The sequence below is a fragment of the Musa acuminata genome, chromosome BXJ3-8 (genome assembly GCF_036884655.1).
Source record: "Musa acuminata AAA Group cultivar baxijiao chromosome BXJ3-8, Cavendish_Baxijiao_AAA, whole genome shotgun sequence".
Taxonomy (NCBI): domain Eukaryota; kingdom Viridiplantae; phylum Streptophyta; class Magnoliopsida; order Zingiberales; family Musaceae; genus Musa; species Musa acuminata.
In genome coordinates, this window is record NC_088356.1 from 50,722,963 (window position 1) to 50,750,887 (window position 27,925).

General features: G+C 36.7%; 2 protein-coding genes across 7 annotated transcripts; both read right to left on the reverse strand.

The window, feature by feature from the left end:
• Positions 1–3,644: 3,644 nt before the first annotated feature.
• LOC135646186 (uncharacterized protein At1g05835-like) lies at positions 3,645–4,970 on the reverse strand. Its single transcript, XM_065165454.1, has 2 exons — positions 4,419–4,970; positions 3,645–4,323 (listed from the first exon to the last, which is right to left on the reverse strand). The coding sequence occupies exons 1-2, from the start codon at positions 4,471–4,473 to the stop codon at positions 4,016–4,018; spliced, it is 363 nt and encodes a 120-aa protein (XP_065021526.1). The 5' UTR covers positions 4,474–4,970; the 3' UTR covers positions 3,645–4,015.
• A 140-nt stretch (positions 4,971–5,110) lies between these two features.
• On the reverse strand, positions 5,111–27,910 carry LOC103995732 (uncharacterized). Of its 6 annotated transcripts, none has more exons than XR_010498992.1 (17): positions 27,654–27,909; positions 25,065–25,204; positions 24,640–24,692; positions 18,472–18,509; positions 17,141–17,231; positions 15,116–15,221; positions 14,955–15,025; positions 14,263–14,332; positions 13,155–13,217; positions 10,831–10,902; positions 10,613–10,714; positions 10,225–10,299; positions 7,521–7,643; positions 6,611–6,727; positions 6,139–6,195; positions 5,455–5,590; positions 5,111–5,365 (listed from the first exon to the last, which is right to left on the reverse strand). XR_010498992.1 is itself a non-coding variant. In XM_009416408.3 (16 exons), exons 1-16 carry the CDS (start codon positions 27,675–27,677, stop codon positions 5,531–5,533), a joined length of 1,257 nt encoding a protein of 418 aa, XP_009414683.2. In that variant the 5' UTR covers positions 27,678–27,908; the 3' UTR covers positions 5,111–5,530. The 6 variants fall into 6 exon arrangements, 1 of the variants encoding a protein (XP_009414683.2); XR_001979301.2 differs by having other exon boundaries at positions 5,458–5,590; positions 25,065–25,199; positions 27,654–27,908; XR_672535.3 differs by having other exon boundaries at positions 25,065–25,199; positions 27,654–27,908.
• Positions 27,911–27,925: the final 15 nt, after the last annotated feature.

The window sequence follows — 27,925 nt, forward strand, 5'->3', positions numbered from 1 at the left end:
CGATCGAAAACGATAAGTCAGTATGAACTCGATCAAACATTTCATCATCAAAACAAGTTCAAAGCTTCATATTGCTACCTCTCTTTCGGGTTTATTGTTCTTGTTGCAATGATCGAGACCAGAACGACACGGAGAACAGAGTATATATTTGATGAGGGTAATAATTACGATAAGACTTGTATGACACCCGCCGACGTCCCGCTCCCTTGTTAGTCCGACATCGTGTGACTGACACGAGTCAAAACGCCAACCGAGGCCCATTAACGATCGCTCAGGTTCGGTTCCACACGCTACGCCGATGGCAATGTCAGACGCCATCAGAAGGTACGATCTTAGCCCTTGCGGGGAGGCGCATCAGGTAACACCGAACCCCCCTTATAAATACCCTTGCATCCTGAACGAAAAAAGGGGGGGGAGAAGGAGAGAAAATAACTCCACTACGATTGCTGATTGACTTGATCGTCGGAGGGGTCGGGTCGAGTTCTCCCGTCCCGACCTGTGTGCAGGAACGAAGGCGAGGCGCTTCCCTTCGGACGTGTCGGCGAGGAACCCCCTCGCGAAGGAACTGGCGACCCGTCATCCGAACCCGAACCAAGCCGCGTCGGCCCCGAGGTCACGGCTAAAAAGTTGTTTACACTAACAATATTACAGTCTCAAAAAGATAAGCTCCGATATGTCATCATCATCATCATCATCAAAACTGATCGTAGGAAGATAAGTTTTCTGATCCGAACTCGCAGAGGCACAGAAAAGATGTCATTGACAGAGTTTGCGGATGTTGATGCGATCTAATTGGCAAACCGTTGTCGATTGAAAGATTGCGGAAGATAAAATTGCCAGCGGCAGCTTTTAGATCACAACACACAGCCTCTAAAACTGTACGTGCTTCGAGGAAGATATCATACGAGAGGGACCGGAAAGTGGCAAATGAAGGGCAAAGCCAAGTGTTGTGACCGCACCAACTCCCTACCCGAGACCATCTCCGCCACCGCCTTCTTGAGCGGCGCAAACAGCTCCGCCACCACCCGCCACCGGAACTGCGACCACCGCACCAGTCGCCGAAGCAGCAGCCCCCGACGCCTGCTGCCCAGCCTCACCGTGCCGCCCCGCCGCCGCCGCGTCCTCCGCATCCTCCTTCCGCCACCGAAACCCATCGGCTGCTGCTGCTGTTGCTGCTTCTCCCGCCCCGCGCACCACCGGACGACCGTCATGCTCCCGAGCTCGCAAGCCACCTTCGCCATAGTGCGATGAGACAACGCCGATGCGGATCGCTCTTATAACAAGCGAAGAAGGCTCACCCCGAATGCTAACAATGGTTGGTGATGATTGTGACATGATAGGTTGAGTAATTAACTGCTGCAGCAGCAGCAGCAGCGATGATGATGATAAGCTTCGGTCCACGAGTATCATAAGGAGAGTGCGAGATCAATCATTAGGAGCAGCTGCCTCACATGAAACTATTCCTGCAAATGGGCACAAACAAAGCAGAAAAGTGTAGAGGAATCAGAATGAAAGCAATAGGAAATCCAGACTTGTAGCCTACTCTTATTGTGGTCAGCACATGAGGCCGCCGAGGTCTTTTGGATACATCTCCATGGCTGGCCACGCATGCCACTCTTCTTCCTCCTCCCTTTGTCCACTTCCTCAAACTTCAATCAGACTCCTCTACACTATTCTATCACTCATTTATGATTCATTTGTTCTAATATATGATACAAAACGATCCACCTACCAAAGGTTTTGGCTGAGAACTCGAGATATTATGTAATTAATTTTATTTTAAATGATTTATCTGGTTCTCATACTTATGATGATGTGATGTAAGATTTCAGTTGATAAAAATCTTAATGATTCATTGTAAGATTTTAAATTGGAATCTCCTCTTTACCATGGCACAATCATTGGAGTGGTGTGATGATGAAAGAAGCCACCAACAAGATATAATTAATCTACTAATATGTAGGCTTTCTACTTAAGCTAACATCATCATTTTCTCTTTCCTAGTAAGCAAATCATGAGGCATTTAGTACCATCATAATAGATAATGGGAACTGCAATCATTGCAAGTGGTATGTATGACATATGTCATTATGACTTCAGTGTAACACCCAAAGATAATGAAACTAGAGAGTCTGATATGATGGGAATGATGACTGCTAGTACTTTGGAAACAATGAATTGAATCTTGATGACATGTGTCTGGATTTGCAAGCAGTGTATTTTTGATAAAACTCTAAAGTTTTATCGTGTGCTCTCATACCAATTGATAAGACTCTAAAGTCTTATCGTAAAATTGGTATCAGAGCGACGATAAGACTTTAGGATCTTATCAATTTTCCTGAAATTTTTTGCTATGTACATTTTTTAGTAAAAGAAACCAAAATGAAATGATGTGAAGCAATGATCAACCCAAATGCAATTTTAAACATATAATCTAATATGTGACATTGTAGATCATGAGTTCACTTGCTATATGAAGGAGCTTAGATGCACATAATAAACATGTAGCAAGTGGCTGACATAAAGATACCCAAGCACTTGAAATTGAGTTGTATTTTAGTGTATATATGTCAAACATTTCCATGCACTAAGGTGAATAATTGACATGCTCAACTATTTTATGTTAAGCATATGCGATTCACTAAAAGCCCCACCATTTAATTAAGTGCATCTGATCCCTGTAATCCACAATCCTATGCTTGCACGCGAGCAATCGATCACCTAAATCCACTAAACTTGTCCTCCATGCTCATCGAATAGTAGGTTGTTTGTCCTGTGATGTGTGTGGCCTTTGCTTTGCTGAAAGGTCAATGTGTGTTACTTTGTGAGATGGTTTGTGACCCTTTAGGAAAGGAGAGCTATCACAAGAATTGGGGAGGAATTGGGTATCCCAAATCATAGATAGACTGCTTGTGTGATGATAAGTAGGGACTTCTATGAGTTCTTTGTTGATGACAAATAAAGAAGTTCACTATTTAGAGTTACTATTTTTCAGAGTCCTCTTTTTACTATTAATAATTTATCAAAAAATTAAGAAAATAATATTTTACTGATTATATTTTCTCTCTAATTTTATTTTTACTCTCTCCTTTTTCTTTCTTCTCTCGCCTATATAGACTATTATCACTTGCTTTTCTCATCGTCTGTGTATTTTGTTGGACAGTTTGCAAAGGCCCATAAAATGACGATTAATACAACTGATCTAAAAAATGATATCATTTAGATCATTATAGAATATACATAATCTTAAAGATATTACATCATTGTAACAAATGTCAAAAACTATTTCTCACTTCCTCTTCTTCAATCTTTAATTCATCCGATTTCATCATTTATCTTTGTTGCGTCATTTTATGTCACTTTTAACGATTAAAAGGAGAAGAAAAAAATAAAAAAAAAGATTATAGGTAAAGAGTGAATAGATTTTACTAGAATTAAATTATAAATTGAGATATATATATATATATATATATATTGATTTAAATTACAAAGAAATAATTTAAAATATTTAAAATTTTAGGATCATAAATAATAAAAAAAAGGATTACAAATAGTAATCTCCCAAATAAATCTATTTTAATTAGTTGAAATATACCAAATGAGCGAGATAAGATTCCAAGACCTTTCTATGGAGTCTTTACTGCTAACTAACATCTTTATCATTATATAGTAATATATCGATAGTCAAAGGTCTACTACTTACCATAGCTAACAACATCTTTTCACAATAAAAAGTAATCTATCGATAGCAAATCTTAGCTAACATCTTTATCATCATCTTGCCATCATGTCTCTTCACCAACCATTGGATCCATCATCATTTCCATTTCCTCCGCTCCATACATTACTTGATTCTCTTCATCAAAATCTAGAAAAATGACTCCTCTTACTCTCTCTTCCTTCGCTCGCTCTTTTTCATCGCATCGCATCGCATCGCATGCATGCAGTAGTCATGTACGCCTCCGAATCAATCGGGCTGAGTGTCGAAACAAGTAATGGCCGGTCAAGCGTGCTGTCACTCGCACTGCAAGAACCAAGACTTGGGCGACATGCCAAACCTCTCGTGGGTGTAGTTGAAGGAGAGCTTCTGGAGCGGCGCCAGAGGCAGTCCTCCGTTGACGACGCAGTCGTCGTAGCCGATCACCATCAGCACCTTCGGGTCCGCAAGCGACTGAGGGAAGCCGCCGCAGTTGATGTGCACGTCAACGGCGGGGCACATCGGGCAGCTGTTCTGCACCACCACCACGAACCTCGGCGGCTCGCCGAAGCCCACCTGCGTCTGCTGCACCCTCGGCTTGTTGTCTCTGCACCTCGCCGCCGATCCTGAGACACAACGTCGAACCGAACCACAGCATTATAATCCCGCACACCAAGCATCCGTGAGAGGAAAGGCGAAGAGGGGGTCTCCTCTTCCTCACCATGGCTGGTTAGCAGGAAGACGACCGCAAGCAGAGGAGCCAACTTGAGGACCATTCTCTCTCTTACACGAAGAGTGTGAGTGGGCAAGGCAGGTCGATATAATGGGGAGAGGTGGTCAGGGAAGGGATGATGGAATCCATGTCACATGGTGGTGAGGTCTGCATGATTGGCCACACTGCGATGCCTCAGGCTGAGGTCTGCATGGCTGTAAAGCTGCTCCTCGATCTCGTCTCAGAAATGTGCAAAGCAGATGCTGCATCTGATCAAACGAGGACCACAATCGGATAATCTCACCTGCGTAAAAGATAGATAGGAGGCAAACAAGAGATTAATTCTATTGATCTGTGCATGATTTAGACTGGGAAAGAAACAAATTTACTCATCTGTTTCATGGGCATTTCTTGTCAGAGAGCAGCAGTTGATGAGCTGAGCGAATCAGTAGCATGTCGAGGGAGGTGCACATGAGCGGGGTCAGATGCCATGTGCAGCTGCTAACAACATTGACAAGATGTCCTCGTCGAACAGGAGAACTTCCATAGATAATTATATATATATATATATATATATATATATATATATATATATATATATATATATATATATATATATATATATATATGATTGCATATATAATATTATTGAGATATGGAAAAGGTTAAATTCTGGATGGTGAGAGAAGGACAAAAAAACATAAAAACCTATACAAATTTAGTTACAACAAAATTTACGATTACAAACAGATCTCGTTTATATCCAACCTGAGATCATATCGGAGACCTTTTGTTTGATCTTTTGATTCAACAAAACCGCCGACAAAACAGTTGAAGAAATCCGTGAGATCCAATTTCAAGATTTCCCGTTGTACATGGGCAACTATGGTTGGTTTTCTTATGACATGAGGTCTTTTGTAGGCAGATCGCTGAACACAACACTGACCATCAACATCCTGAAGAACCAAGGCGAATGCTGTACTGTTAATCAAGCACAGGAACCTATACAGAGACTCGAACCAGGTTATAAGCATTTAGATTATACCACCATTAATGTAGCTCCAGATAGCACATGTCACTGCCACTAGCAATAGAAGAAGACGAACGTCCTCTGGGGAAACTCACTTTCCTGAATAACGATCCACAAGCGCCTTTACCTTCTCAGGTGCAAAGAATCTTGCCTGATGGAAGTAAAGGATCAACATTTAGTTAGTGTGTGAGAAGAAAAATACTAGTAGCAAGCTAATTCATGAGAAAAATACCTACAAGATAGATAATATGAATAAAGGCAATATGAATACAGCCTGTTGTTTTCTTTCAGAGATAGTTCTATTAAAATAAAATAAGTAGAAATGGGACTAATTGAAATATGCATAATATAATGTGTAGCATTTTGAGATCAACAAAAAGCTGGACGAAGACCATGGAAGAGCGCCAAGAAATCCATCATGAGAATTGTATACTCTACAATCAGGATTTGTCACTGATCCTCTAAATGGCATACAATGAGAAAAAGAAATAAAAAAAATCTTTTCATTAATACATGAGAACCCCTTTTTCTTTCATTAGTTAAACAAGACGTGGACTCAAGGTTAGCAAATAGTAGAATGACGTGTGTTCTTCCATGCAGTCTTGCATTCAATTAACATCCTTTAACAGTTCAACTCATTTTTCACTAACACGTTTCTGTTATTTTGAAATGAATAAACATGAGGCTAGGCATACATACTTGTATAAACATCCTTTCTGCATCACCAACACTACCATTTTCTTTCAATATGATTCCCTGAGAAAAGACAGAACAGTTATATGCTGAGTTCCTCCAATGATACAGTTGGTCATATAGTTTGCATCATCTAACTTATATAAGTTGTTCATAGAACTAAGAATAAGAACGGGAGGCACGGAAATAATATTTTCATCAGAATAATAAAATACTGAATCAGACATTTAACTCTTTCATTTCCTAAATGCAATTTGGATAGGCAGTGGCTATCCTCATGCACGAGAGGGTACCTATTTCATCTTCTTCGAGTTGTCAATAAAATCTACAACCTTTGCACGAGGATAGCCATGGAATAAATTGGACAGTCATTGTTACCCACAAGCGAACCACTATGTACTGGACAGTACATACAGGTCAGCCCAGTTTGTTGATCCATGTTCTAGATAACCACACTTGAAACTGAATGGAAGTGTACCTTTGCCAAGTAACCTCGAAAGTCATCAGGATGCTTGGAAATGAGCTGATCGTAAACAACCACAGCATCACTCACGCGACCCCAATCAGAATAAGCCTTTCCCAAAAGCAAATCAACCTAGACATGAAATCCAAAAACTTCAGAAAAAGAAAAAGTATAACGTAAAAGCACAGAGTACATTTATGCAAAAGGAATTCTTTTCCCCTAAACCTTAGCAACAAGAGCTTCGAGATCAGAGCCAATTTACATTAAGCAACTGTAATTCAGATTTTGTGTATGATGAATAGTCATATGATAGGATAAGTGATGGTGATTGCTAAAACGACCTAGAAAAAGTGAACTAATCTCAATGTTGATGAGGATCTGTTCCCTATCCTCGTATGTCAAAGACAATCACATAAAGAACACTGGAGATCTGAAGATACTTATTATATTCAAGTTTCTTCAAGAAAAGATAGAGAAAGATATAAGAAGACTAAGTGAAGGAACTGCCAACTCTTTCTAAAGTCCTATATGTTAATGTATATGTGAGATGAATTTCTCTCCCGGTTATTCTCCCATAATTTAATTAAAACTACATTATATTTCAACATCTGAAATGAGCAAAGATTGGAATAAATATCTCAAAATGTTTTTACCCATTAAAGGAAGCATATTATAAACATCTGCATTAGAACTTTTTCGAATTTATACAAAATTCAATTTTTTGAGTTGGACGATTTCTACCACTAATGAGCCCATTTGACCCAAAAAGATATGGAGTTTGCTTTCTAAATGTCAGGAAAACGATATTTAATGACACAGTTAAAAAGAACATATAGCTACTAACATGTGTTTTTATGCATCTTACCCTAATTTCAAATCTAAGCAAACAGATAGATAGATGTTCTTAGTAAGCTTATGAACTCACTTGAATTGGATCAGCATTAAGATTTTCTTTGTCAAGGTTAACTTTTCCATCCACAGCCACATTAGAACTTCTCAAGTACTTTTCATTCAATTGTTCCCGGTACTTCAAAAGTTCTTGAACTGCCTGCATAAATTATAATTAAAAAAGTAAATTAATATTATCTCAAGAAAGGAACTATATATATAATCTGGATAAGACTTCCTGAATAAATAAATGGACTAAGTGGCTTAACAAGTTGGAGTTAAGAAAAAGTAGTCAATCCTATGCTGGTTCATATGCTAGAAATGTCACAGTTGGCAATTATGCGTTTCCGGCACATTGACCACCATGTTTATCTATCACTCAACCTAGCAAGAATAGGACCATTTTTTGTATTAGCTTTGTAGTATGATGTCTAGTTTTAGCCCACATCAGAACTTCAAAGAAGGATCCTGAATTAAATATAAGGCATGGCATAAGACAGTAGATAAACTAAGGAGATTCACATACATATCCCTCAAAAGTGGAAAACAATTAATATATTCTTCAAAATGTTAACATCACATGCATGTTCTTCTATGACCTAAATGGTAACACATATGTCCAGAGGTTATTTACCATTTGTGGATTGTTAGAGATCAATCATTAGTGACCAAAAGGTCCAATATATCCTCTTTCAAAAATGTCTATAAGTGCATACTACTGGTCACTTGAACCTTTCCTTCAATGGAGTAATATGAACCGAAAACATATGTCCTTGAAATCCTCCAAAATGGGTTTAAGAGAGGAGGAATCTTGGAGGATATAAATAACATTATAATAGGTAAGAGACTTATGGGAGAAGAGGTGGAGGTCAGGAGATGGAGGTGATGCAGAGGAGAAAAAGATGGAGGGCATCATGGGTAAGAGGGTTTAGGCATTAGTAAGAATAGGAGAGGAGAGGTGGAGAGACATCACCAGTTAGAGGTATGAGGTTTAGGCTTCAAGAGAGAAGAGGTGGAGGATGAAAAGATGAAAACAAACATCTTCATCATTTTCCCCATTGCACCATAATTTTTGCAGCATTTAGGATTAACATTTATCACAACAATCTAACTATGGTTTGGCTAAGTTTCACTAAACTAATGACAAGGACATATACTTAATTTTCTATCTTTAGAGGAACATATATGTAATTGTAAAATTAAAAGGATATATCCATTATAGCTCACTTTTCATGGATGTGTGAAAATTTCCTTACAAGCGATTATCCCACCTCTAAAGAGAAACTCTTTAAGTACCCTGTTGTGGCAAAACCTTTGCAGTTTTGACCAGCTAATGGGTGCATAATAGCAAACTTCTCCATTGTAATGTCATTTGTTTGCTCTTATAAAAGCAGCATTTCCATGTAAATATGAAATAAGAAAAAAAAAAACAAAAGATCTGTAGGTGCTAAAAATTATGATATAATAAAATTCATCGAAGTACACAGCAGATCCCACAAACTCCATGGAAACTATCACCACATAGAAGTGACAAGCAGCATGTCACTGTATATTCTAGGGTGCATATCTTAACTCTGTGCCTTTGTTCCTATGATCTTCCATCTCTAGTCTAGGGTTCATGTCCTTATCTCTTACCTTGAGGGCATCATCATCAAAGAATTATGAGAGGGTAGCCAATTTAGAGTTTCAAAATCTTAAAGGAACTTGCATGCAAATTAGTTTGAAACTTGCATGTTCAGATTGATTCTAATAAAAACCAACTGAAACATGGTGGTATATATCTTTTTTCTAACAATTATAACACCAAACCCAGGAAATTTGTGAATCAATCCTCAATCAAACAAGTATGTGCTGCCCAATATATGTAGTATAGCCCAGTGAGGAGTTTCTTAGATTAAGATGAAAAAAAATTTCTCTACCAAATATGATGCCTTGGCAGTAGTAAAATTGGTTTTGTGCCAGCACATACCCATGCATTTATGAAGTGGCAGCATATACAATGCCAATCCAAGAAACACATGAGAAGCACAAAGGAATTTTATCATCCAATAGAAGTTTTTCATGAAGCGGCAAATGATAAAACTTCAGGCACGGGGAATTTTCTTAGCATGGTCAGTTACGGGTGAGAAGCAATATCTCCATTTCATTTGTGGACACGCCATGAGACCTTCCTTGGTCGGGTACAAAATCATGCCTATATGCCTTGTGATCATTTGCAACCTCACTGCCAATGCAAGCTATTTGTAAAATCTACACAGACTCATTTACCTGGGCAGTGGCTTAAAATTTATCTCTGCTACAATTTTACACACCTTGTCGGACCAGCATGTTACAGGTATACTGACCTGCACCACCTAGGATCACCTGGAAAAAATGATAAAATACTGAATACAGACTGGTACCGAGCTACATGGTCTGATACAAGTCCTTGGTTATACAATTAAATACCAGTCAGTACATATTGGTCCAACTGCATTTGGAACCTTGAAAGGTGATTCAGTTTTAATTAATATACAATTGTAATGTGGATAGGAATCTTCCAGCGTCCTATAAGTTGTACAAGTACTGAACTAGGTCTTCAACACTCAAAAAAAAAATATCTTATGTAAAATGTGTGGATATGTGGAAAATAAACTAAGCAGAAATAACTAGATGAATAAGTTTAATTTTAAAATAATGTATATGTTAGTGACATTGCACTAATGTGCACCAAAATGACCATAGAAGTTTAAAAGACAAACCGTGCCAGGTTTCTTGGCAGCCAGCAATGAGTTTGTAAGCCCACGAAGAACTTCGAAGTCAATGATACCAGAAGCCTGCTAAAAGAAAAGTGGAAATGAAAAAGTACTAATTAAAGAAAATAGCAGCAGAAATTGTTAGAAAGCTTTGAGAGGTCATAGGAATTTCTTATTTTACATTATTTGTTCGAATATTAGCATGTTCCAAAAAAGAGCAGCATGGGGCATGAGGCTCCCACAAATGGCTAGCATGTTCTAAAGAATATTAGCTCTTCTATTTAATGTACTAAATTGATAAATGTTGAAAAAAAAATAGTGCATATAGGTTGTTCCTTGAGCAATTCCAAGAACCATATGACATCTTAGTAATTATAGAAAGGCTTGTACTAACAGATAAAGAGTTCTTGTACGCTGAAGCACTTCCATCATAATCCTTGAGCTCAAACTTTACATCTCCCAGTAAACGATAGACATCAGCATTATTAGGCCTTTCCTGAACATTGGAGACGAGGCTCTTTAATGGAAAAATAAACCAAATGATTTTTAATATATTAGTTAAAGAAGAATTTCTACCAACATCAGCATGGCATAGGGTAAACATAAACTTACCTTGGTCAATTTCTCAAGAAGAGATGATGCTTGCTCATAATCTCCTAATTCTTCCATAGTAACCACAGCTCCCTGTCAAATTGTTTATAGTTCTCATGACAAGAAGTAAAGAAGAAAAAAGAGGAGAATAAAAGACAATGAAAAGTTGAAACCAAACACCTAATGAAATGAGATTATCATTTAGAGGACACAGAATGACAATTCCTTTGCTTAACTGGAAAAACGATTCTTTGAAAAGATTCAGTGTAGGATTAACATGAAGGGAACCCATATTGTTGGATGCCAGGCTGCTGGCTGCAAACTCATAAACAGTACACAAAGTTGCTTTCATATTATTCATCATAACTTGATACACTTGCTGATGGAGTAACTATCAATATGTACAAATACACTTATAACTAAGAATTGCAATAATGGGTCCACCTGAAAAGTCCACATGCCAATTTGGGCCTGAACCGGTAGGCATTATCCAGTACATACTGGTCCAGGTGAAATTGCATTCCTTATAATTACTACCAAATTAGTAAGTTTCTACAAATAGACCACTCGTATTTCCATCTTTTTCTTTCCTTCGCCATGTTTAACAACAGAGAATATCATGTCAGACTTATCAGTCCAGAGATATTATTAGTAGTTCATGACCGTTCGGCATTATATGTGACAGTAGGCTCGTAGTTTCTTATTTGACCCATCCAACCAGCATGGTCCAGATTAGAATAAACTAGAACCAGGTATAGATTCTCTTGTTAAGAATCTGGCACTGGATAAAAAATTATACAACTACTACATGAAACTGTAGACTAGTTTGTTATGTGAAACTTTTAAATATAGAACCCTTTCGTTTAGAGTATTTGCATATCAAACCTTGCCCAACACCAACATTTCTATTTGACATAACATCCAAAGTGCATGCCATTAACATCCATTAGCTGTTCTAAGTCTAACAAATTCTCACCTAATTTACATCTTAACTAGACCTAAGGATTGATATTACTTCAATCAATTTATAAGACCAATGACCACTAAAGACATTTCTTTATTTTTTTAGTTAAAATCATCTTTCATTAATTAGACCAAATTTATTCATTTGTTAAAATATATTCTTTTTATTTCTTAAATATAGGATAACGGGGTAGTCTCATGATCTCATCTATATATTGCAACAGACTAGAACACATCAGAAGGCACAGATTTCTCAAACATTTGCAACAATAATGCATCATTACTACAAGGGCTGGAATGTAATATTAAATAAAAACATAAGCAATTTTGTTTAGAGGTGTAATGAAAATCATAAGACAAACTAGTTCAGTTTCTATTTGATGAAATGATCAATTATGAATGTAGAATAACTTGAGATGATATATATAAAGAAAATCTTAATTAAGAATGCAAAAAATCTCAATATATTATCTACAGAAATTAAAAAGGTAGGATTCAGCAGTTCTAGTTTCAAGCAAGATATGATATCTGAAAACCATGACACTGGATCTGTTAGTTTTTAATTTGTTTGAACATCATCTAACCCGAGCCATGTTTTCTAGCCAACCCCTATGTCTAGAACTCAGCAATTCTTCAGTCAAACAAGGTATACCATGCTGGCTAAATGTCCCTATGCTGCTGTTTAAGGTTAAAAATCTCCTAATAATATGTTGGCATCTTTGGCATGGGTCAGCTTAGCACTTGACTGTAATTTTCAGGCATGTTACATTCTGACACAAACATTTGTTGAATGGCATGGCAATCCACCTACTCCTAGAGCAAGTTATACTGAATGAACCTGCCAACATGACCGTTATTGTGAAACCTAAGTTATTAGGAGCCTATTTGTCATGTAACCAATCTTTTCTTCTTTTTCCTATTCAAGATTATAAAGGCCCAAATATATGACATCTGCCTATCAGCTCTAATATCCTACTCATACACATCCAGCATCCATATTTGTATCCATTTCTACCTTGAATGTTTCAAAAATCTATTTTCATACGCAAGTTATACATGCATTTTACCTGTTCGACTTGTTCCTACTTACCAATAGCAGAAAGTACAAGTTTGAACTTTGAAGCACACAAATCAAAATTAAATTTGTATAAACAACATTGAGGAGCCTTTATCATCTTCCATTACAGCATTACATCCTACCAATCAATGTAACATCAACTTCAGCTAAAGATGCACTAGGCTCTTGCTCATCGCAAAGGTATGCTTCATTCAGAGAATCAGTACTTGAAATCAACATAATTGACAATACGGACTGAACAAATGTGCTTTGACACCTCTGGCTCTAAGGAAACACCATGTCAAAGGAACTTTATGATTTTTACCTCCAGAGATGTAGGATCTTCAGGTGATTTGCTAAGTATTTCCTTGTACTCTTCAAGCTTGGTCTAATGAGATAAAGACGCATCAGTTAGTCTTTCAAGTTTCATTGAAAACTACAATTTATGTTTCATTTTTTTATGGTGAAAAGCTTATATAGACAAATTCAACACAGACCATAGATGATGCATATGTATAAACACAGTTTAAGCAAATGACACACAGGCAAATATATACCAAAAAGTTATCTGATTAGATTAACTACATAAGTACCTACAATCAATGACTTTATCAAACAAGAGAAAGTGGACATATAAATGTTTTGGCTCATATTTTAATGTATATTGACTATTTACAGAACGAACACTAGTGTTAAGCAACTTCAAAATGGTGTCATACTCGTAACATTATCATAAAAAGTTACCAGTATACAGCAATATCCTTGGGTAGAGACCCCCAAAACACTCAATCTTAAGATCCAATCTGAATTGCCCTTTCTAAACTCTCAAATTCTTATCATGTTATTGTGTTGACCTCACATGTTTCATTTTGTTATTTAAACTTCATGTTTTACTGGGTTAGTGTTCTCGACTTTTGGTTCAAATGCAAGCCATCAAATGTTAATGTTGTCATCCGCTGTCCCCTTTCTTTTTTCATATTATAGCTTCAACATAAATCTATACAAGCATAAGTGAATTTTAGTGCTTTCTTCCAATAGAATTGTGGGTTATAACTTATAAGTTCGATCAATCAGCTAGACATCTCAACCCAGCAACTGCCCTTGTGCATTTTATTCCAAGCCCCAGTCTTTGCATAAATCAATTTTGGCTACAAATTTAAGAACTGAGTTCAGAGGATAAATGTTAGAAAGAAGACTGAGTCTAAAGAAATAAGAGCAACAGAAGATAAGAAACAATGGCCGACTCTCGCAATCCTATACATATGCAGTTGCCGCTGGTGATTTTTACTAGGAGCTTTAAGAGGGTTAACTGAAAGCATCGAAGTTGGTGTGGAAATACCAAACCCGTATAGTGGCTGATGTTCACATGAAAGTTCTAATGAACTCAATCAACTACCTACATCATTAATGTACTCATGTACAAAAGCTTGTACCTTAAATGTTGATTTCTCTTCTTCTGTGAGTTTTTTCCCAATTGTAGAAGCATCTTCACTAGGGCTAACACTGCATCAGGCAAATGAATGAATAAGAACACGTAAGATCTTGTGATTCGATAATACTTTAGATGTGGGCATCATTTGAAAATAATCATAGCTCTTACTTCTGTTCTTCAGAAGTTTCAAGTAGTTACAAGTACATTTTTGGCAAAATTTTAAGTTTATAGGGCAATCATCAATCTATCAAAAGCATCAGAGTTGTTGATCTTAAACACTACACTAGCAAGTAGCAATAGTAACTGCTGATACACATAAAAAAAGCATAAATATTTATGACATTTCTAGTCAGTAGTAATTTTACTATTGAACATAGATTCGTATTGTGCCATGAGAAACTGAGGTTGCTAAGCAAGACACCAAAACAAATTCATTCTTTAAAAAATTCAAAAGTTCATTCCTTGAGAAATAGCTGTTAGTATCAAAAGTTTACAGTACCAACTAATCGGGAAAAAGAATATAAAATTAAAACAACAACGTAAGAAAAGAAAAGTATGATACAATTGTAAAATGACTGAGAAATAGGTAATCTGTACAGGATAAAAAAAAGATGAAAAAAGTCGACAAGCTTGTAGTGATAAACACTTGGTTTTCCAAACCAGACTATAAACTTAGCATATATGTTTTATTACCTTCCATATGGAAGAAAGTCTCCAAAAGCAAAAACCAGTCCAAAAACCAAAACAGCTGCCCCAACACCCACCTATCATGCATTAAACCCTAATCAGAAACAATTCACTTAATAGTCTTTTTTTATACTCTTCAATAACAAACACTAAAAAATGCACTATACCTTGGTGCCCAATCCAATTGTATTTTGTTCTGGTTCAATGGATGCATCATAGTCTATTGCTTGGTAATTTTTGTTCTCCTCAGCTTTTTTCTGCTCAAGTGCAGACCTATTTGTGTAATTCAGAAGGGGCATGATAAACATATATTAAAGAAAATGATGCAAGTTTCATATGTTTTTATCAACTACATGACATTGGCTGTAGACTATAAAAATGTAAAGAATATGTTACAAATATCATATATTGATAGACACAACATGCAAGAACTCATAATGCTTCTTCGATATTTGCATATGATGAGACTTTTGAAGTTTGGGATTATGTTAAAGCCATGTCTTAATTTGAATTTAGGCAATTCAGAAGTACAAAGTGGGTAAAGGAAAAGTAGGAGGGGAGAAGAAAGAGAAGAGATGGAGGAGAGGAGGCTGAGAAGAAGAGGAGGGGAGGGGGCAGCGAAGATGAAGTGGTGGGGAGGAGATTTCAGCAGAGACGACAGCAGAGGAGGATGAGGGAAGAGGACAGTGCTGGATGGGGGCAGGGGGTGGCAGGCAGGGAACAAAAGTGGTGAGCAGAGGGCGAAGACAGCAGTGCAAGTGCCGGCTGACTGCATGATGAAGAGAGGCAGTAAGCCCAGTTCACAGGGCTTACCAGGTGGTAAACCCTGTTTTCGAAGTAGACTGTTTGGTTTAGGGCAGACAATAAGAAAATGACCATCACTACACTTTCGTCATATACATGGAAAAGTATCTTCCACCAACATACAACATTTCAAATGGAGGGAAGAAAGTAGATTAGATATCTAAGCATGGGATCCCATGCTTGCTTAACTAATGTGTGACACAAGTGGATGCGAACAATAGATTCCATAAAGTGTCTAGGAACATGCAAGAAGCATCTTGAATTCATCACTATAATTAGAATCACTTTCGAGAGGATTAAATTCTCCACCACGAGCAACATGAAGCACTGAGCTTAAGAATGTAAAGGCTTCACAAAAAAGAACTTTAGAAATGGAGCAGAAATTTTCAATGAATTCAGAAAATTAAAAAGGATATAGAAAAAGATACGGAAAGTGCCAATTTCTAAGTGACTCTGTCATGGTGAGATTTCAGAGAGTTTTGAGTGAAATTAGAGTAGGGGGAAGGGTCATGTAAGAGAGAGAGAGAGAGTGTGTGTGTCGTTTAACACTCCTTAATCCAGTCACTGGGCCAAGACTGGATGGTAAACCCAGTTCACAAAGGATACCATGCAGTAACCCCTGTACAGCTCATGGATGGTCTGCATCCTGGTTTACCAGTCCAGATGAAGTGACAACTTGTATCATAACTCATAAGAGTAAGGAAAGGCTACGAGCACGGATGGTCTAATGGCAAGCAGACCAAAGATGATTAGTTTGATTCCAATATATCTCTTCAAAGGGCAGATGACACCAAGATATGGGGCCTATGAGTGATGAAAGCAAGAGTGGGATGAAGATCTCCAAAAGGGATAGGCCTTAGCCACATGCCTCTCAAAAATCTTATATAAAGTTTAGAACCCAGGGAGGAGGAAGAATCCCTAAAGGCTAATTCAACAAGCACAATGCCTTCCAAACTGGAAAGATATCAGTAGTTATTAAGTTGCTCTAGAAGAATTCCCTCCTCTGAAAATATCTAGAAAATAGTATCCCTAGCAATGAAGATTCTCCACCATTGTTTACCAAGCTGGCTATGCTAAACATCCTCAACTCATAGGCTGCCTTATCCTCAGTGTTGTAGATGATGGACCAATAAATTAAGCACCAAAGCTCCTTGCAAATAATTCTTTGCCCGTTTGAGAGAAATTCCCTTGAAAATTTACTTAGATCATTAATCAGCTACGAAAAAACTTATAATGATAATCTCTATTATGGGACTTCACATTTGTATAACATAGATATTCATGTATAATCAATTAAAAACACGGATTATAAAAGTTAAAAGCTAAGTGAAAATTAAAGCATGCTCATTTTGTTAATGGAAACAAAAAATAGTTCTCATTTCCGTTACCTTCTTACTGCTTCTACCTTCTCCAAAAATTGCTGATCTAAAACAGCATTGCTCGAATTTCGACTAGTACCGCTTGTTAATTGAGATGCCTCTACAAGTTAGAAATCCTTGTAAGAAATGTAATGTAATTTAAGGAACTTAAAGTAAATGAAAAGCATTATTTCTGTATCCTGATGATACCATACATCCAAAGGAAGGCATCAACTTTGAATAGCATCGTTTGTTTTACCTTTTGAACTTAACGAGTATGATCTTCAATGCTTAATTCTTTGTGGGCCAGTTGAGGTTAGTTTAGACAAATGCTAATCAATGCTTGAAATTTAATGGTATGCCCACCAGTACAAGCGGTGTGTATGGACATGCACATGAATCAACCAGTACTATGCAGTATTAGCAAAACCAGAACAAACCATCTTTCTACGGTTTATTTTGAATGATTCAAGAGCAAAACAAGGTTAATATCATGATATCAGACCGTCAGTCACGATTCTATTTAAGTTAGGTTTCAGAGATCAGTTTTCCTCTTTTCTTGAAAGTCTCATCGAGTGATAGCTACGAGAATTAAAAGGACTCCAGGTAAGCCACCTTCTCTTTTGCATTTTTGTCCTTTATTTTCTGATCATACCAACCAGTATACTGTTGATAGACTGATACAATATTCTACACATACCTGACAATGTTAATTTCCATATGAGATAAACTTTAGATGAATTTCGGTGGTTCTGCATGGAAATTGAGATCATATTTTTCTTTATCTTGTTACTTCTGCAACTGATTCCTACTCTATAAAGCACTGAAATGCATGTATATAGACAATATACATCTTCCATATTGCACAGGTACATGCATATAATTTTGTATAAGCATGTACATCTACAGCAGGTTATTATTCAACCTAATATTCAAAAGGTATATCATTCATGTTCTGTGACAGTTATTTCTACTGTTCAATATTACTAATGAGTATGGAACAATATATCCAGTTTTTGAATTAAACAATAGTAATATATGAACCATGGTTGTTTTTACCAGCCGAGACCTCTACGAGTTAATTAGTTATGCGTGGGGGATGTCTAGGACAATTTAGTGTCTAAATGTTTAATATTTACTCTCAAATCTGATAACTAACCTGACATCAAGTGGTTGTCAGGATTTCACTATGATCCACTATCTGCTTATAAATTTGGATCTTGGGTGAATCTGATCTGACAAACCCTCATATTAACCTCTATCTAAAATATATAGTAAGCTAAGAAAGAACAATTAGAGGGATATCATACATACATGTTGCATAAAGGATCTCGTATGTACATATTTTACAAAGAACTTACTTTGGCTTCTTGTCTTGAGCTCTCCAGATGCAGAATTTCTAGACCAGAAGACAAACGTGTCAAAAAAATTACAATCCAGTGACAGCTAGTAAAAAGCATAATTCGTCTCTAAAGAAGAAATAGGTTTTCGAAGCACACCCACAAGAAGTGGTGACGAAATAGTTCAAGTCAAATTATAACTAGGAAAAAAATACAACTCAAAGTACTGTTGTTGCTATCAGAAACAAAGACTATAATCTAATATTTTTTTATTTCAGATGATACCACTTGTACCGGACGGTACGTACCGGTCCGCCAGTAGATCAATACATGAACCGTCCGTTGCCGAGCGAAATGTTGGATATCGCCCCATATCGGATGATACGGGGCTATCGAGCGGTAACGATCGAAATCGACCGTTACCGACCTGTAACAGTGTTCCAATGGTCAAATTGACCGTTAGAGCCCTTTCTCATGGGTTTTTAAACCCATCCTCCCCCTATTTCACTCTATTTCACTCTCTCTCTTAAACTACCTTAAACTCATTTATTCTCACATTTTCTTTTTTATTCTCACATTTGCACACTCCTAAACTCTACAAAGCAACGATTTATGAATTGAATCGAGACTAATTTGGAAGGATTAAGAAGAAAAACTTTTTAATCAAGAGGTATGTATTCTCTTTCTTTAATTAAAGAGTAATTAAGATCTTTAATATTATGATTAGTGTATTTAATATTGATTAATTCGAAATTAGACACTTAATAAATCAACTATTTATATTTTATGCATATTAGATATTAGAAGATATTTATGATGGTAAAATAGGTTTAATTAGGTTTTATTAAAGTTATTTAGTACTACGATTAGTGATTTTAATGATGATTTAATCGAAATATGATCGATTTTGGATCAATTCAATGTCTTTAATACATATTAAGGTGTTTAACATTTTTATAGTGTTGAAAGAGAAATAATTAATAGGTAATTAATTATGTTAAACGTGTGATTAGTGTATTTAATGATGATTTCGTTATAATTTGATGTATATTGGATCAAAATTACGTATTTAATGTTTCTTTTATATGTTTCACATATTTATGATGGTAAAATAGGTTTAATTAAGCTTTATTAAAGTTATTTAATGCTCGATTAATTATTTTAATAATGATTTAATCGAAATTTGATTGATTTTAGGTAAATTCAATATCTTTAATACCTATTAGGACATTTGACATGTTTATAATGTTGAAAGAAAAGTAATTAATGGATAATTAACTATGTTAATCATGTGATTAGTGTATTTAATGATGATTTTATTATAATTTGATGTATATTGGATCAAAATAACATATTTAATTTTTTTTATGTGTTTCACATATTTATGATGGTAAAATAGGATTGGTTATATTTTATTATTTAATGATGCAATTAGTGATTTTTTATTGATATTAGATCAATTCAACATGTTTATATTTTATAGCTTATTTGATTTAAATTTGGTAGAATCATGGCATCAAAGGAACAGCCACATAATGATACATGAGTTCATGCCCGAAAGATAGATGAGAACTGTCATTATTGGCAATGTATTTATTGTGACTACATTGGCAAGGGTGAAGGAATAATTCGGGTGAAGATGCATTTGGCCGGTGGGTATCCCGATGTTGCAAAATACAAGAAGATTCTAACTGAGATCCATAAATTATTTCAAAGCAAACTACAACAAGCAAAAGACGATATATTAAAAAAGAAGACAAGAGTTGAGGAAGAATACTATAGGGCTACGCAGGAACCAGTTTATGATCTGTATGAGGGTCGTGGCGATGAAATCGACCTGGATCTCACAGTTGGGATTCATGCATCATTGGAGCATCAGTATATGGTCAATGAAGCAATGAGACATCGACGACCTGACTCACAATTGGAGCATGATAGTGGTAGTGAAATCTAGAGGTCGACCAGCATGAGGCAACCAATTGCTCCAATTAGGCCGAACTAGTAGCATGAGGCATGGTGGACTCCGTGGTTTTATGAGAGGTCTTGGCAGGAGATCCGCACCAGATATTGTTGATATTGATATGCAAACCTATCCCCCACAAACAGTGAAACAGACATGGATTGACGATGTATATACAAAAGAAAAGAAACGGGATATTAGGAAGGCAATTTCAAAATAGTTCAACTTCCACAGAATTCTAACCAACACAGCACAAGGTCCATATTATCAGAGCATGATCTCATCTATTCAAAATTATGGCACGAGGATCCAACCTTCAACACCGAGAGAGATTCATGACGTGTACTTAGATGAGGAGGTGGCAGAACTGAAGGATTGGATCAAATCCTTCAAGAGGCAATGAGACGAATATGGGGTGACACTGATGTGTGATAGTTGGACAGGACCAACAAGAATGAGTATCATCCACTTTCTTATTTATTACAACAGAAGGGTGGTGTTTCTTAAGTGAGTTAATGCTTTTGAAAAGATCCAAGATGCAGACTATATATTGAGAGCTTGATGGACACTGTAGTAAAGGAGGTCGGACCACAGTATATTGTCAAAATAATAATCGACAATGGAGTGAATTTTAAGAAGGCCGGTTTGCAATTGATGGAAAAAAGAAAAACATTGTTTTGGACTCCATGTGCAACTCATTGCATAGATCTACTAAAGGATATTTATGAGCTAGACGCGGTCAAGAATTGTGTAGCTCGAGCACAATCAATTACAAAGTTTATATATAATCATTATTGGATCCACTCTTTAATGCAAAAGTATGTAAACGGTGAGATACTCCGACTTGGAGTCACTCGGTTTGCTACTAATTTTATTGCATTAAAGTTATTATAGCAAAAAAAACATAGCTTGAAGGCAATGATCACATCACAAGAGTTTGATTCTAGATATTCGAAATTGAGCGATGGAAAGAAGATAGAAAAGTCCATTCTTTCCTCTAGATTTTGAGAGACCGCGGCTAAAATCATAAAAGTATGGAACCACTTTATATTGTTCTTCGTAAGGTCGATATGAACAAGAGTCCACATATATCGTATCTTAAATATATATTGATTTCAGCAAGAGATGAGGTCAAGAAAGCATTCAAAGATTATTTTAAGGCCGACCAATACGTATGGATCATTGATCGTCGGACTAAAGTTCATATGGATCAAGATATCCATAATGCAAGTAAATTTATATTCAAAATAATTTAATTTATTATTTTTATATAATAAAAAATTATACTAACAAAATTATGTCTTACAGTGTATATTATTTAGACTTGGCAATTCAATATCAGTATGCTCTCAGAACGCAAAATAATTTACTAACGACACCATGAAATGTTATATATCGACTCTTACCAAACATTACTGATGCAGCCAACGTGCTTATGGAGGGTCGATTATTCCGAGAAATAGTTGGTTCATTCTCCGACGTTGTAGCTATATCGTGTTGTTACACTATGGATCCTAGTGAGGAAAAGTTACACATATTGATTATCAATTATATTTGATGTTAATTATTTATTATGCTAATAAAATCTTATTTATATCTTTTTACAGTCGAGTGGTGGTTACAATTTATAGGGGATGCACCACATTTAAGAAAGGTCGACGTTCATATACTTTCATAGACGACGACATTTAATGGTTGCGAACGTAATTGGTCAACGTTTGTATTGATTCACACGAAGGTCTGTAACAAACTCTCGTATAAACGGTTAAAGAAACCGGCATATGTCCATTATAACATGCTGCTAAGGTTGCGATGTGCTGAGCTGGATAAGGAGCCAGAGGAACCAGATATTGATCCCATTGACCTCCAATTCTACAACGAAGATTCAGAGCCAATGTTAGAGTGGGTCAAAGCGACAGAGAACCAAGAGGATCCTCTACTTGATAAGGTGGGAGATCCTCAACGTCCTTCACGTTTTATCACTGAGGGAATATAAGAAGAGGAAGCACAACCCCAGTAGGTGGAAAATCCCCCTCAATCACAACGTGGCAGGAGTCAAACAACATTGAGTCAAACTGCTTGAGGAACTACAGACACCCAACGATCACAATCGTCCGCCGAGCATGCAAAGGCAAAGGGGAAGGCAGTAGCATCAGTCACATCGTTGGAAAGAATCGAGTTGGACGACGAGATACCTTCACAATCGCATTCAGCAACTCGCTCGGTTAAGAGAGATGACAGCAACATGGATAACAATGCCTCGATAGATGATGGTGGTGATGTCGGGTAGTCGTTGGTCTCGTCTACACAACTTGAGGGTGGTGTATGAATCGAGGAGCAATATTTTACACATGCCACCCAAGATTCAAATCATAGAACTCGACAAGGTACTGGTCAAATTTATACGCGGAAAGGGAAGGGGAAGGCAGTGGATGAATTTGAATAGATGCAATAGAGCCTACATGATGTAGACGCAGAACAAAGCTCATCGCATTCACAGTCGTCGTATTATGGAGAATCATACGGCCAACAGCAGTATGGTGATAGTTGGTCATACTTCTCTGAGCAACAGTATGATACAGAGCAGCAGATCAGTAGCGAAAGTAGAAGCTCTAACATTCACCAATACATGCCTTAGGAGCCGCCTCGGACAAATGTGATTTATGACGATTAACCTACGATCATCACCACATTGATGCATCAATGGCATATGTTGTATCAATACACTATGTCGTGAGATTAATTTCAAGATTGAGTCCAACAAACATATCATATTGATATGCAGATGCATAGGATCGAGGACCTCGATCCATCACCCGTGGAGGCCCATCGCTCGTTTTGGTGGTAAATTTAGCAATTAAGTATATTTACATATATGATTATTTAATTCATTTAAATTTTAAAGTTTATATTATAATAAAATAATCTAACAATTCAAATGATTTTTCTGTAAATATTTCAATATTTACAGAAGGATAATCCGTAACAGACTGAAATACGAACCTTGCACAAGGCTATTCCTCAGAGCCCGAAAAAGATATATGACATTATTCTTACCTAATCTACATTGATTTTGCTAAACTTATTATATTACTATATTTATTTCTAACTTAAAAACCCTATACTAACTTTTTTTTATTTTTCATATATTTTCGAAGGATTTTATGCCTAAATTAGGTGTACCACACCTTACCGAGCAAAGCTCGAAACTCCGATACGGTACAGAATTTCAATCATTGCTATAATCAATAAACCACTTAGCTTATATTAAAACGATAAGTTTACACATCATATAATAAGAATATTATCGAATGTTTCCCCTTTTCCCCTTTGGTTATAAGGGACTTAGTAACAGTAAAATGTCTCTTCAAGATAATGTGCAAAAATTAATCTCTCTCCTTGCAAGTTCCATATAATAGAGACTAGTAAGGTTTTCAGCCTTTAACTATATATTATTGTTCAAAACCTTGGAAATTTCTATAACTGTAAGATGAACTCCCAGATTTAAATGACTGATTACTATGGTTAATTAAATTATCATATTTAAAATTTTAGTGACTTCATCAACAAAGTCCTTGCGCATCTCATAAGACAACAGCCAAGTCTAATTTGGCAAAAAGAATTTCCAAAACCTATTTAATCACCTAGAATCAAACTTTACAATGCAAAAGAATGACAGAAAGGTGCTATCAGAATAAACCTATTTCTACGAAGACACGTCATATAAACCCCAAACTGTTCCCTCTTCAAAAATAGTTTGAACAAATTGTATAATTCTAAAACCTCAAACCATAGCCTTATCATGCCTCGACATGCTCATTTGCCAAAGCTCAATGCTCACCCCCGATGAAAAAGTTTGATTCACTATTGTCACTAACCCATCCCAAGAAGAAAAGATGTTATGCAAACTCCATCAACCATCTCACTGTTAAGAATTTACGCACAGATCCAAAAAAAGTTAAAGAGAGCACCATGACTAATACTGACCAGATCTCCAGTTACATGACATGCCTCAGTAAGCAAACAAAATTTCACTAAACAGATAAAATATTTTGCGGCACTTCAAATGGTGCTCCTTAGGTCTCATGAACTTTAAGCATAACAAGAACAAACATCAGTGTTTTCAAATGTGCCAGAAACTGATACCAAAAATAATGGTGGAAACGAGCCATGGAACCATTAAAGAGATCAATGTTTAACAGAAATATGAATAAATGTATGCTACGCACCTTGTTTCAGATGTAGAATGACTGCTCTCCTTCAGATTCTTCGCATTCTTGCTCTATTCAGGAAGGAAAATACCAGAAATTTTAAGAGAAAATTCATTAATTGAAGATATTGTCATAAACAATCATATATGAAGGCAAATTTTGAAAAGATTGACACAATACCTATCAGAAAAGTAAAACTCTAAACTACCTGTGTAACTTCAATCCACGTTTAACTTATACATAAAGGTACCAGAGTGAGATGCAGGCATGGAACACAGAGTTTGACATGATTTTTGACCAAAGCCAAGGTACGGGGATACAGCATGGAAGTGTCCTTGGATCTTGGATCTATATACATAGACATATATGCGTACATAGATACTCAATGCACACACAGATATATAGGCCAGACATCGGATTGTTATGCAGGAAAGCACCATTACCTTTTCTTTCTTCGTAGTATCATTCCCAAAACCACGTTTTTTTGAAGCTGAGCAGAGAACACTAGAAGTCAGACTGTCCTTTTGCAAATCAGTTCTTCTGATAAGCATTCTACATCCAGAACTCAGATGACAAACCTACACTTCAAAGTTTTGAGACATAAGAGGGTGAAGTGAAATAATGATGAAGCACACTGGATGAGTTCAATCAGGATATTTCTGGCAAAAGGAAAGCCCAAACATGCTTTAGTGAAAAGCCTTTTTAAAACAAACTAGAGCAAAGTTCAAATATGCTTTAGCATAAAGTGTTTTAAGAAAAAAAACTGTCAAAATTCTACACTTCACAATGGACTTATCATACTTGAAGATGATCAACAGGATTTCTAATATATAGCATGAAATTCTTTCCTGGCCTGCTTGTAATAAAACGTGCTCTGGACATGGAAACTAATTAAGCCATGGGTACAAAACAGTGCAGCTAATGTTTAGATAGCATGGAACGAACAAACAACTGATGCTCATTACAACCAATAATTAGAACCTTAAACCTGAGAAGTAGATTATCAATCCAATTTTATCGGATGTCTCCAAAGAGACAGAAGTAGGTTGTCAGGTGTTGAGTAATTTACTATTAAGGGTAAAGCTAATGAAAATGTGATAAGATATACCTTAACAGGCACTCGATACGTGGAAATAATATGTTTGCACGTAGAACAACAAGAGTTTCTTTTTCTACCATATTAGACAGACTCCTTTCATTTGGATTGAAGATGCCAAAAGTGCATTTCATTCAATTTTATAGAAGCCTATCCGAAACACAAATTCCAGGAAAAAGAAAACCAATTTGAATTTGAGATAGTCAAATTGCTATAAGTCCAGTCAAATTTGTAGATCTCAAGGAACACATCAAGTACCATATTTTATGTGGTTTTGTTAGAGAAATCCAATCTACTATTGGTAGTCACTTGGAACCAACAAGACTAAACTAGTTGATAACACATTACCTAATCTAACAGGCTGTGGCCCCAACCATCATGCCCGAAACTAACCAACCACATTCCAGCCGAAGAAAATTTAGCAACGTCCGTATGGTCTAGACCAACCACAACCTTGTTTCTGTTCCCATATTTAACTTCAAATTGACTCACAGCAAACTCACCATCTCAAGAAGCATAAACCTTTGGACTACGTAGCAAAAAAACTATCTGCACTTTCCAACACTTAGGAGGCAGCCAAATGAACCTAAAAATTATGCCATCATAAGTTCTGAGCTTGTAGTTATATTATTGTAAAAAGACCTCAATTGCAGGAAAAAATCTTTGTAGCCAACCCCGAATAGTTGGGACCATATGGCTTTTTTTTTTTTTTTTGGTATAGGTTTTAGCTTACTCAAATTGCAATGTTGCACCAAGTATCCAATGAAGTAAATCATAAAAGGTAAGCTAGAAACTGTAGTAATCAATAAAGACATGTAGAAATTTGCAGTTTTCAACACTTGTAGTAATTCACATTCATCCAAGTCTTTTCATGATGAAATTACAGTTTTCTAGACAATTTTCCTATAGCTAAAGCATATTAAGCCTCTACGGTAGAAGTGGTCAAATTACCAATGGGTCTTTTCTAGACTCCACTCCAGGAATATATTCAGCCTCCGCAAGTGAGGTTGGATGTTTCAGATATCATACAGTTAGGGATCTTCACTGAATATATAAATGTGTCAGCTGCCAAGAATTTGGTAATAAACTCATTATTTAGAAAATGCAACAATATCCTTAGCTAGAGTGCTTGTGCACAGATGGCCAAAAGAAGAACTGAGTTAAAATAAGGGACCAGCATCTCTAGCATCTGTGAACTTAAAATCTTAGTTATATATGTTTACTATTTACTATTTAATGACATCGTTAGTGTCTCCGCAATTTATCATGGCGAACATGCATGAGTTTCCGAAATAAGTTCCACAAAGAAATTGTAGATCGAACATTAAGCTTAGTAATTTTAATTCTTAGCCCTCCACAAAACAGAAAAATCCTTGCTTCATGGGGACAACAGGCTAGAAGAAGAAGGCCTGCCAGCTGAGCCAACCAGCTCCACCCATCAATTACGCGAGGCCAGGCAGATTCTTGGGTCACAAGGCTTCCGAGTTTCTTCCAGAATCATAAGGCTCAGGCGTGCAAGCAACACATCCACTATGTATGCTAAACGATCAACTCATGGTTGCTGCAGTCTCTGGATGGATAATTTCTTCACGGTCACTTTTTGTAATTTATAAGCCGACGACACGATTTCTTCAGAAAAATTTCCTAGAATTCAGATATTTTACATTGTATAGCGAGATTAAAAGCAGAACTGCGACTAGCAAACAATTTCCACACAAAGCATTCTCAATCCCCCACAATACGAGCTTTTGTTAACTTCATGTTTCAGAGAACTAAAGGGAAATGCTTTTGATCGAAAAGAAGAGAAGAACAACCCAACTGCAGTTACCCAAGAAAGAATTTGTCAGGTGAATGCATATCAAGAAGGCCTTTTTCTTTACATTTTCTTTCAGGAAGATGATGAGAAGAGGATGATAAAGAAGATAAGCCCTATTACCGCTGTGGAGAGGCACAAATCCATGGCCTGGATGCGAAGAGGGATACCCTGAGGCTCCTGTCTCAACCTTACCCCTCTTCCTCGCCCCTACTCCCTTCCCGCCTTCCTCCACCCTCCTCTTACAAGATTCTCCTTCCGCCTCCACCTCACTCGCTTCCTCTATTTCTCTTCTCTCCTCCTGCTTGATTCTTCGCCCTCCCTCTCTCTCTCTCTCTCCCTCTCTCCGTACGACGCCTCACGACCACCGCCTGCCTGTGCGAGACGATCAACCG

Bases quoted from the DNA above. Each gene is read 5' to 3' on its own strand.
- LOC135646186 (XM_065165454.1), bottom strand. From the start codon at position 4,473: ATGGTCCTCAAGTTGGCTCCTCTGCTTGCGGTCGTCTTCCTGCTAACC. The intron at 4,324-4,418 runs GTGAGGAAGAGG...GTTGTGTCTCAG, and splicing joins CTTCCTGCTAACCAGCCATG to GATCGGCGGCGAGGTGCAGA.
- LOC103995732 (XM_009416408.3), bottom strand. From the start codon at position 27,677: ATGGATTTGTGCCTCTCCACAGCG. The intron at 24,693-25,064 runs GTAATGGTGCTT...CTTCCTGAATAG, and splicing joins ATACTACGAAGAAAGAAAAG to AGCAAGAATGCGAAGAATCT. The intron at 6,728-7,520 runs GTGAGTTCATAA...TTTCATGTCTAG, and splicing joins TTAATGCTGATCCAATTCAA to GTTGATTTGCTTTTGGGAAA.